Source organism: Hippopotamus amphibius, chromosome 3 (assembly GCF_030028045.1).
Source record: "Hippopotamus amphibius kiboko isolate mHipAmp2 chromosome 3, mHipAmp2.hap2, whole genome shotgun sequence".
Lineage (NCBI taxonomy): Eukaryota > Metazoa > Chordata > Mammalia > Artiodactyla > Hippopotamidae > Hippopotamus > Hippopotamus amphibius.
The window spans coordinates 155,732,951-155,744,341 of record NC_080188.1 but is presented as its reverse complement, the minus strand read 5'-3'; the positions used below and the strand labels follow the sequence as shown (position 1 = coordinate 155,744,341).

At 49.7% G+C, this 11,391-nt stretch overlaps 1 protein-coding gene across 1 annotated transcript; it reads left to right on the top strand.

The window, feature by feature from the left end:
- The first annotated feature begins 319 nt into the window (after positions 1 to 319).
- FCAMR (Fc alpha and mu receptor) lies at positions 320 to 11,230 on the top strand. Its single transcript, XM_057730123.1, is given in 8 exon segments — positions 320 to 713; positions 3,271 to 3,335; positions 4,674 to 4,825; positions 7,625 to 7,963; positions 8,927 to 9,674; positions 10,293 to 10,411; positions 11,047 to 11,097; positions 11,100 to 11,230. Coding segments are annotated over 8 exon segments (1,644 nt in total). The 5' UTR covers positions 320 to 674.
- The last annotated feature ends 161 nt before the right edge of the window (positions 11,231 to 11,391 follow it).

Sequence of the window (11,391 nt, the reverse complement as noted above, 5' to 3'; positions counted from 1 at the left end):
TATTTTGTGTGTGTGTCATCCATCTGGATAAACCACACTTGTCAGTGTTCTCTCTCCATGGAGATCATCTCATTTACTGTAGTGTGCATTGTCCAGGGCATAAGTTGGTAACTACCAGACAGGCACTTGAACTCGAGTCAGGGAGTTGAAGGGACCTGGTCTGCTAGGAGGCAACAGCTGCCAGCCAGACAACAGGGGAATTCCTCTCCTGAATTTTCTTTTTTGCCAGGTTGTTGCATCACTTACCCAGGAGAGGCCTGAATGGGCTGGCTGATCTGGGGCATCCTAAAAAGTCTGGGACCCTGGACTGGAGGGGAAATGAGAGGTAGAAGGATGTGAGTCAGTGTGTTTTCCTTGAAGCTACTGTCGTCGTCCCTGGAAAAGTTCTGCAGGAATAAGTTACAGTGAGAACAACAAGGGATCTGGACTGTCTCCCTCTTATAAGAAATAAAAAACAAGGTCCAGCGTGAAGTGACTTGATGGGAGTGTGGAGAGGTGAGTGGCAGGGCTACACCTCATCCCTCCATCTTCCAGTGCTAACTCCAAGCTGCCTCCCGGCACATCAGACAGCCAACTCAGCCTCAAGTTTTAAAGAAAAGAAACTAGAAGGCATCCACTCACAAGCATATCAAAAATAGAAGAAAAGTCCAAGCGGATTTTATTTCTGAACTGAGATGGGTGGAGAATCTGCAGCTAAGCCTGGAGAACAAAAGGTGAGGTGAGGCTTTCCCCCAGAGGTTGGGGGCTTGTCTCCAGATGTGGGGTGTGAGTTGCAGCAGCGGCCATCCCAGAGCAGCCTGGCCTTGCTCCCAGGGGCCAGGAGAGGATTCTGGAGTTCAGGCCAGCATCTCCCTCCTACCTCCCTACTCTTCTGCTCACCCCCACTCTCCTTCCCACCAGAGTGCATGACTCCTTACGGCCCCCAAGTGATTTAGAACCAACTAACGTTAAGAAAGAGAAGGAAGTATGGAGCTCTTGCAGTCAAAGCTCTCTTGTTGCAGTGCAGATGAAAGATTGCATTGATGAAAGAAAGCATTGCTCAAGGTCATTGCCACCGGCAATGCAGGAACCTCCTGAGTCCTGGTTCTGTGCTCCTCCCTCTACATCTGCCTCCTTCCTTTCATGTCTGGTGCCACAGGGTTGGGGGCATAGGAGAGAAGTGGGGCTCAAGGGATTTGGGAAGTTATACACTAGCCTATGCTAAAGATGGGGTAGATCCCTTCCCAGCAGGACTGAGAGAAAAGAGAATTCCCCAATGTGCCCTTGTCCCTTAAAGTGCTGTGCACAATCACAGAGGCCTGTGGCCCCAAACTAAGGAGTTGGGGCTCCCTGTCTCCTGGAGAGAGGTTTTCTGAAGGTCATCAGCAGGATTACTTGGAGACTTTCCGTTGAATGTTATCCTTGCAGCCTCCAATCAAGGCTGATAACACCTTGGAGGTATTTTATCTCATACCCTGTGCTTCCTCATTGCCCCTCAGAGGCGACTTTTACTCCTAAAGCCGAGATAGCTGCACCCACCCGTGCAGACTTCAGAGAAACTGGGCAGGGCAGTGCAGACTTTGGCCCCGGCTTGTGCTGCATCAGCACTTAGCACTTCAGAAAAACTCGCCTGGGAGAACCTGGACACCAGCCTCAGAATAAGCCTGGACCTGGTGAATATTAATCAAACAACAGATTAGGTGCAGTCACACCTGGGAGAGCCTCCAGGTGCTGGCCGGAAACCAGCAGCTCTGAAGGGCAGGGAGGGCCTGAGGCTGCCATGATGGTGCGCAAGACCCAGGAGATTCTAAGGGTGAGGGAAGGAAACAGAAGGCAGAAAGAGCCTGTGGACTTTTCCAGATCTGACACTCTGGGGGCCCTACCTGCACAGAGCAGGCAGAGGCTTTAGTGGAGATAGGCGGGCAGAGCTACACTAAGGCTACAACTTGCATTACAGGGCCAACCACAGACTCTATCTCCTTCTCTCCTCTCTCCCTTCTTTCTTTCACCTCCCACCTTACCTTTCCTTTCCCCTTCTCCTACTTCCTCTGCCTTCCCCCGCTCCCCCTCGCTTCATTCCCTTTTTTCCTCCCTTAGCCCACAGCCCAGACTGGTCAGGGGCCTTGTGTGGCTTTGTCTAGTTGTACAGGGGGTGGGGCAAGGGGACCAGACCATTGACTGTCAGAGTGTGTTCTTAACATTATAGAGAGACAGGTATTAGCATAGGAAAGAGAAAACAATGGCTAATTTTGCTTTCTTTAGGAAAAAAAAAAACCCATAGGTCCCAGGAACTGTAGGCAGTAAACAGACTCAAAGAAGAGATTTTTAGTCACTCAGAAAACATCCATGAAAACCCTATGGAAACTACAAAAAAAGTATAATATACAATCCCTGCCTTTTTAATCAACAAGCAATAAAAAGCCATTGAGTGGTGATCAGTATGGTGTCTATCAAAAAGAGTGGAAGGTTCTTGTTCACAATAGCTGGGCACCTACACTGGGCTAGATCTTGTTTCGGAGCCTGGGGGAACTTGTTTCAAAGTCCTGCCCTCAAGGAGCTCCCCAGGCCAGTGGGAGAGACCAGAGCAGGTGAAGATCACTGTGGACTGGGGAACCAGGGAAGGCTTTCTAGAAACTGTAGAGAAGAAACAGAATAGGACCCTCGGCCAGATAACCACTTGACCTGAGAGTTAATTTTTAACTCCTATTATGAACTGGAAGCACACTACCAGTGAGATAGAAAATTTCTCTTGAAGGAAGCAATTCTCCCTCTGCGAAAGAGTGAGGGAAGCAAGTGACTTGGTACCAGGCCAGCTGTTGGCCCTCTAACACAATCTCATTTAAGTGGTATAACAGCCTGGTACAGATTCTCATACCCCTGAAGACGAAGCTGATCCCCAAGACCAGGGTCCCACAGTTCCAGCTAAGGTTTACACTTCTAGCTTGGAGTCTTTCCACTACACAATGCCCCCCAAATCCAGAGCTCCACATTGGCAAGTGGGTGATGGGGCTGGAATCCCACAGAGGGAGTTTTTTTAGTCTTGGTGGCAGTGACGCAGGCCAAATGTGCATGTTTAGGGCCATAACAATGGAGCTGTGCTTCTCTTAGAGGACAGTTACATCCTGCTCTTAGATGGAGTTGATCCAGCCCCAGCGCTGAGCAAACCAACATCCCAGAGGGAGAAAGTGCTCGTCCAGGTCCCAGGGCTGCTCACCCAGCTTCTCATTTGCCTCCTCTCGGGCCTCTTCATCTACAGTGGTTTTTTTTGTTTTTTTTTTTTTTCTTTTGCAGGTCACCAACCAGAGGGCAGGATGGAAAATGCCCGTCCTCCTCATCCTGTGCCTGCTGCAGGGTGAGTCCCAAACAGCCCGGGTTCAGAGCTTGCACACCCAGACCAGAGGCTTCCGGGCTGCAAACATGCCTGGTGGTGGCATTCAGTACCCCCACCCTCGTTCAGGCATCCCCGTGGCTTTGGATCGAGGGAGTGGTCAGATCTGGGCCTGAAGGGGAATGAGGGAGGAGAGCTCACATGAGAGGGCACATGTCTGACTGGATGATTGCTGCAACATTCACAGTTTTGATCTGTCTCTGCTCTCCTCCATTCAAGTTGATGACTGAAAGTCAGCTGCATTTGCAAGATGTGGGTCCAGGGAGTACAAAAGCCAGAGGTAGCCCTGTTCTATTACCACGCGTTCTAAAAACACGCAAGTGCCAGGCCCAGCACTAGGGACATAAAGACCCTGACCTACTCCAAAAAATGCAGAGTCTACAAAGAAACCAGATGGGTAAATACAAACTACCTCTATGCGTTTACTTATTTAGTCAATGCACACTTATGGAGGGCCTACCATGTGCCAGGCACTAGGGCCACATGGATGAAAGACAGGATTCCTGCCCCATAGGTCCTGGCAGGCTGGTGTGGTGATCAGGCTCAGATGACCAATGGTCCTGTCTCGCTGCTGTGGTGCCTGGTTATATTTTGATGGTAGTGGGGAGCCATTAAGGAATGTAGTGAGTATGTGCTTAGAGTGTCTGGTACCCAAGTAGATGCTTAACAAATAATTGTTGAAAGAATAAATGAATAAATAAATGCTCTGCTAATACAAAAAAAAAGGGTTAACAACTGTGTTTGGCTTATAAACAAATCAGAATTTTAGTAAATCAAAAGTAGCTAATATTTGAGCAAGAACCCTGTGATGTAATCACACCACCTCTTTATTTTCATCTTTCCCTGCCCCCTTTAAAATTTTTCTTTAGAAGCAGGCTTCCCCCGCCCCCAGGTGAAAACTCAGGCGGCCCCATGATTTTTCTTCTAACATGTAATAGTCCTAACCTAATTCCTTTAAGTCTCAAATTGTTCTAATTTGATCACTGCAAGTGTCCATTTAAATATTTTGGTCAGCAATTTAATCTTCATTCAAAGATTTGCCCCCTCATCACCCAGGGCCTGCTGTCAGTAAGGCGGGGGGGGGGGGGGTGGTTGGTGGTGGTGGGGGCTGCCTTCTCCCTTCCCCGGCTCCTTCTCCTTCCCACCGAGGCAGCTGGTCCCAAGTGGGACCTCAGCAGGGGTCACAGGAGGAGGAGAGGCAGGAGGCAGGCAGCTCTTACTCGATAGGAGGGCCTGGAACTCTCGGGCCTGGCAGGGCTCTAGAGCTCGCTCTTCCTCTTGCGGATGCCTTTGTGGATACTTCAAGGGCCCATCTCCTCCCTTTGGCTACTCCACACAGAAGACCCCATCTCAGATGGCTGTGGGCCGGCTCTCTGCCCTCCAGGGCCCACTTCTGGGCCAAGGAAACACTCACACCTTTCTCACCCCTTTGCTGGGGGGAGGGGTGATCCATCCCAGGCACAATCCCTGCTCCCCCTGCACCTGCCACAGGCCCTTTGCATTTCCTCAGACCAAGTCAAGCTCCAGTCCATGGCCTCCAACTGCAGGCCTCACTCGCCCATCCCTGACTAAAGCCAGACAATGGACGATTACTGGAAGATGACGGGTGAATGAGAGCAGGGGCACCACCTCCACGGAAGGGACCCCTAGGAGGCACCACATTGATTCTGAAATGCTAGCCCTTTCTTTAATTCTCACAGGCATCTAGTACAAAATTCCCAAATCCTTTATTATATATAACCAAGAGCTATTAGTCATCCACTGAATAAGTTCTTAAAGGTAAGTGAAATTTGGTATTAATAAAAGAAAAAGATGTTTATTGCAAAAGTTGATTAAGGATTCCTAACCAGCTCTCAACTGAGAAGTCAGAGCACCCCATCCTGCGGATTAATGGGGCTCATTGATCCTTTTGTCCGCGCCGCATGTAGATGACATGCAGATTCCTGAGAGGTGTGAACACTTTATCAGAGCACCATCACTATTGTCCTGAGATGGTCCTTGTTTGTAATTACCAAGATTCTTGCTTTTTAATGATAAGTTGCTATTTAACTTTATCAGCAGCGGCAGAGCTGTAGTGTGTCACTGAATTAAACCTACAGTGAGTATTGATTTATCCCTAACATTTATGGCCTTGACTCTTCCTATAATGAGACCTCAAGACATCTGCAACAGGCAGGGCCAGCTTTATGGGCATAGGCCCTGTGCAGTCACACAGGGCCCCGTTCAGAAGGTGCTTGGCTTAATGCTCTACGACTACCCTACTGAAATCCTCAGTAACTTTTGACCAGGCAGTCCTCTGTTTTTATTCTGCACTGGACCCTGCAAATGATGTGGCCAGTCTTGGCAACAGGATTAAAATTTCTTGGGTTCAGAGGTGCTAAAGACAGAACAAATTGATAGACACCAGGCACCCACATCCTAGAGCAAGATGTTGAACCACCTGGGCAGGACTATGGAGACAGATGGCAAAGCTGGCTATTCCAGAAAGAGCCCACCGTGTAGGCACCTTAAGAATCATCAGAGGTAGAAGGGAAGCGCTCACAGTAGAAGCTGTTTGGAGAGAGACAGTGTGTTGTGCTGTCTACCACCTGCCCCTGGGGGACAAGAGGGATCACCTCCTCCTCACTTTAAGCCAAGTAAGAGAAGGAACTGCTAGGAAGCCACTCAACAAGCTTGCTGTATGTCCCAGATTTCTCCTGACAGCAGGACAAAGGTGTGCTTCCTGAGACCAACTGTAGGTCACACAGAAAGCAGCTGCCCCGGGGCCTCCACCAAGAGGGCCATGCAGAGGGGATTGTGACCACAACAGGAGGAGCACATGGCCAGAAGTCATGGGCTTGGTGGTGGAGGGGTCATAAAAGGCCAGCAGGAGGGGAGGCAGTTCTTACCAGGAGGGAACTGCAGCCAGAGGCCACGGACAGGTGATCTGGGAGGCAAAAGGGAAGGACGCAGCTCTGCACATCTGCTATGCCCAGAGGGCACCACCAGCAGACCACGACTTCCCATTCACCTCTCCTTTCTCCTCTCCATGCCCAATCTCAGAGGGGCCCCAACAGCAGTTCTGGCAGAGCAAGAGGTCGAGCAACGAGCAATGCAAGAGACCCTGACTTGTCCCCCTCCCCTATCAGGCCTCCAAGCGTAGCTGGAAGAAAGGGAAGGCTTCAATTGGATAAGAGACTGGAGTTGCAAGAGTCATTGGGCTGGACTTTTTCTTATCCAAGCGAGACTATGAAAGCTACTGTACTTGAAACTATGTCTGAGATTTCATCAAGGAGCAGAGATATCCCAGAGAGAGTATGAAGAGGCAGTGAGAGAAAGAATAAACTTTGTTTCTGCTTGCACCTGATCACATTTGTCAGTCAGTTAAAGGACCATAGACTGTGCTCCAATTGTGACTCATGCCTACCGTCAAAGCAGACATAGTCACATCTCTGCTGTGCTTTGACAGTGGCACTTTGTTGTTTCCATTTCTAGAGAAAAGGGAGCAGTATGAATGTTTTTGAACCCGATGGTCTGGGGAGGTACCCACCGAGCAGAGCAGGGCTGCTGTGCTTCCAGCACCCTCTCCTTTCAGCAGAAAGCACACACATCTGTTTTTATTACTTAACATCTTTCTTTTTCAAAAAATTTTTATTGACGTGTAGTTGATTTACAATGTGTTAATTTCTGCTGTATAGCAAAGTGATTCAGTTATACATATATATATATATTCTTTTTCATATTCTTTTCCATTATGGTTTATCACAGGATACTGAATATAGTTCCCTGTGCCATACAGTAGGACCTTGTTATTTTAACATCTCTTTTACATGCCATGCAAATAAACCACAGCCCTTCTGTCAGCTGTTGCCTTGGCCCTCTTACAGGTGCTTAGATGGCGGCTTCTTAAATATCTGCATTTTTTTTTAAACATCTGCATTGGAGCACAGTGACATGAACCCAGGCTTTGGACAGACATGTACAAGATCACCTGGCACATGATAAGCTCAATAGTGGTTAGCTAAATAGTGGTAAGATTATTCTTGCATTTTTGTCTCTCAGTGGGGCCTTGGACACAGCTCCATTTCATACCTTGGGGCTACTGCTGACCTAGTGGCTAAGCTCTGCCATTTCTATATTGATTCTTTTTAGCTTCACTTTCACGGAGGCATTTTCTGAACTGTTCCCTAATTCTGGCAGAGCTTGGAGCTCATAGGTCCCCAAACAGTGACAAATTCAGCACTCTTTCTCCTTGGGCTTTTTTTTCTCTGCCTGCAGCTGCAAATGCATTGAAGGGCCCAAGGCTGGTGTCTGGGGAGCCTGGGGGAGCTGTCACCATCCAGTGTCATTACCCCGCCTTGCCCATCAACAGCCACCAGAGGAAGTACTGGTGCCGCCTAAGCCCCCGGACGTGGATCTGCCACACCATCGTGTCCACCAACCACTACACTCACTTTCGCTACCGTGGCCGTGTGGCCCTAACAGACTTCCCCAAAAAAGGCATGTTTGTGGTGAGCCTGTGCCAGCTGTCCCCAGAGGATGTGGGGCACTACCGCTGTGGCATTGGAAACTCAAACAACATGCTGTTCTTCAGCATGAACCTGACCGTCTCTACAGGTATGCATGGCCTGGTGGCTGGCGGGTCAAGTTTGATGACGTGAATGCTACGAAGGGGAAGGGGCAGCAGAAGACCCAGAGGTCCAAGAGGGCTTTAAGCGCAAGGGGAGTAATGATGTAAAGCTGGGGTCAGGCAAAGACTTTAAGATACAGGCTTTCATTTCAGATGGAGACCACTTTCAGAGGAAAAGTAGATACTAGGGAAAACATCCCAACTGAATCCCCATAAGCTTTCCCGCCCAATTTCCATCGAATATTATGGCACATATATTTGAAGAGAGTTCCATGAAGCTGGTGAATTGGGGAATACGGCTTCTTACAGTCATGATGTCACTGTTTAGACATGCAGAGCAGGTAAGATGGGCAAAACAGAGGAATGGAGACTGAGCTCTTCCTAAGACCAAGCCTCTCAGAAGACATCTGACAGCTACCAGGCTGATGCCCTGTGTGGCTGGTTCTGGAGGGTTGATCTCAAGTCAGGTACCCAGAGTCTGAGAAAGGGCACCCAGGCTGTGAAAGGTTGGTCAATCGGAGAGATGGCGCAGGCAGGCAGGAGTCCAGAGAGTGGACTTGTTTGATTAGATGTTGCTATCTAACCATCTGCTGACATTGGCTGCTCTGCTATGACTGGAGTTTTTCTTTTTTTCTTATTTGAAGAGCAGTACATGGAGGGCTGTGGGCCTCTGGAAAAGAGGACAGCACTGGATCCTGGGGCAGCTGGATAGAGAATATGTGGGCATCAAAGAAGGAGATAGGGACATAAAATGTCAATATTTGCAACAGACTGGAGAATACATCTGGTTTTCCCAATTTTTTATTTTATCCAACATAATGACCAAAGACTGCATTGCCTAGTGAGGTTGCATTCCATGCAGCAAACACTTCAAGCCTGGTGTCCTTTGCTAAACCCTGTAACCAGCCTGGACAGCCTCCTCATTTGGTCTCCTTCTGCTGTTCACACAGGTCTTCCCAGAACCATCCCCACAGCCACTCTGGCTGCTGGTGAACTCATCACAGGATCTTTCGTGAGAGCATCACCAGCGGCCAACAGACGGATACCAGGAACCATTCAGACTATAGAAAGACAAGGGACAGAATGTAACAGAGTTGTTCTGACTCCAGGAACCAGCAAAACCACAGCTTCAGCTAAGGGAAGGCAAACCCCAGGAGCAACTAGGGTAGTAGCTCCAGGGACAGGCAGCCAAGTAGAGGGTTCCATTTGGGCAACCATCCCTACTCCGCAGAGTCCAGCTTCAACAATCAGAGGCATGTCCAGTACAACAGAAGGTGGTCCAGTGTGGGGCACCAGAAGTTCAGAAGCAAACAGGACAAGGGCCAGTGAAAGAGAGAGGGAAACAACTACTGGGGCTGATAGCCAAAGAGAGGAAACAGAGAGGGTCAGAATAGCCACGGACCCAGCTGAGAAGGTCATAGGGACCAATAGGCCATCAACTCTGGTCTCAGAAAAATGGATGTGGGAAACCCTCCAAGAAGGAACTCCGGTTTCTAAGCCACAAGTGTTGGGCTCCATTGAAGGAACCACCCCAGCTACAGTTGTGTGGACCTTTGAGCTGACCAGCACAGAGATGGCATCTGCGGAGGGAAGCAGTGAAGGAGACCTAGACACACCTGCTGGAGACAGTGGTCCCCAAGTGACGCCAAGTCTCGCCATGGCAGCAAGGCCCCCGGCCAAGGACTCGCCCATGAAGAGGTAAATCCCCAGGCCCTCCTCTCCGTTGGGGCTCCACATCCGCTACATCCCAGTGAGCCAACCTCTGTGCCCCTCTCCGTCTGCTCACTCCTCTGCCTTTGTAACCTCAGAACCCTCCCTCCTTCAAGGGTCCTTGCTGGGAAAATGCTATCTGAGTATCTTCATGTGACTTTCAAGCAAAAGTCTTAATAATAGAATAATGGAATATTTATGTTGGACTGTTGGCACTTTTCTTTTTTTAAAGATGAGGAAACAAATCTCACGCGAGGGGACATGACTCACGGAAGCCACAAAGAAAAAACTGTGGCAAAGCCAAAGCCCAAGCGTAGATTCCCTGACCCTCACTCAGGTCTCTTGCCCACTGTGGCATGTTGGCAGGGCCATCACACAGGCAGTGGAGGAGGGAAAGGACTCAGGGCTTGGGAACCGGAAGGCAGGGGACCTGGTCTCAGCCCAGCATCTAACCCGCCATGGGAATGAGAGCAGCAAGCCTGCCTCAGCCTTGGCTTCTCACCTGTAAAATAAGGGGCAAGGGCCAGAGGGTCTTCATTCTCCTACCCAGCTCCAACCTCCCCTCTCCTGTGCTTTTTCACCCCACCCTTGTTTCTTCCACTCCAGTGCTGCTCTGGAAGACAGAAGCATCTCTCGGATTGTGACTCCAGTCTCCTCAGTGCTGTGTCCGCTTATGCTGATGGCTGTTGTTCTTGTGCAAAGGAAGCTCCGGAGAAAGAAGAGCTGTGAGTGGAATTTAAGTCTCCCCAAGGCTGGGGAGGGAAGTGCTTGTTCCCACCTGACACTCTTAGGACTGCATGGGGGTCAGGACTTCTGGACGTAGAAATGCTAAATTCTAGTCTGAGCTATTTAACCAAGCTTGGCTTTGGTTTCTTTACCAATCAAATGGGAAAGTAGTCTGTGTATTTATGTCTCAGTGGCATCCCAGAGCTTAAGAAGAAGCTCTTCAGAAGATGGCAAGACAGTTGCTAACTGTAAGCATATGAACCACATGAATGATCCTGGCAGCAGACAGGAGTGCAGGGCCCAAATGTGGAACCAGACTACATTTGTGCCCTCTGCACAGTCCAGCTGAAAGTCTCCTACAGCACCAGGCCCAGGTTTAAACACTCTTAAAGGGGCTGCTCTGTGGTGTTTAGATCTGGCGAAGAAAGGGTGAGATGCTCTGGGAGCAACTGAAAGGGGCTGAGACTCTCAGACCCAGCACCCCAAAGGCCGGGCCCAATCTCTGCCAATCCAAGGGCTCAACTGCAAATCCTCTGTGTCAGGAAGTCCTTGAGGCTTGCGGTGGGTGAGGGTGGTTCTCAGGGAATCAAATTTTGTACCCAGGACCCTCACAGTGTGCTCTGTGTCTGTGCAGCTCAGGAGACAGAAAGGTCATCAGGGGTCACCTTGATTCAGATGACGCAGTTCCAGAGCTGAGCCTCCAGCCAGACCAGCTACCCCAGGTGGAAAGGAAGATACTCCAGGGTGACTCTCCTCCTCTCCATGCCAGCCTGACTATCCCGGAGAGGGAGCCCGGACCCCAACGAATGGAAGGATAAGCCGCTCATGTCCGTGGAAGAAGAACCAGGATCGAATACCATAGCCCCACCCTCTTCTCTTCCTTCCTCCGCCTGTATGAAGGGAAGCTGGGGGAGCTGGGACTCCATCTGGGGAAGCAAGGGCTCACGGTCACTGGTCCAAGGAAGGTCAAGCATTTTCC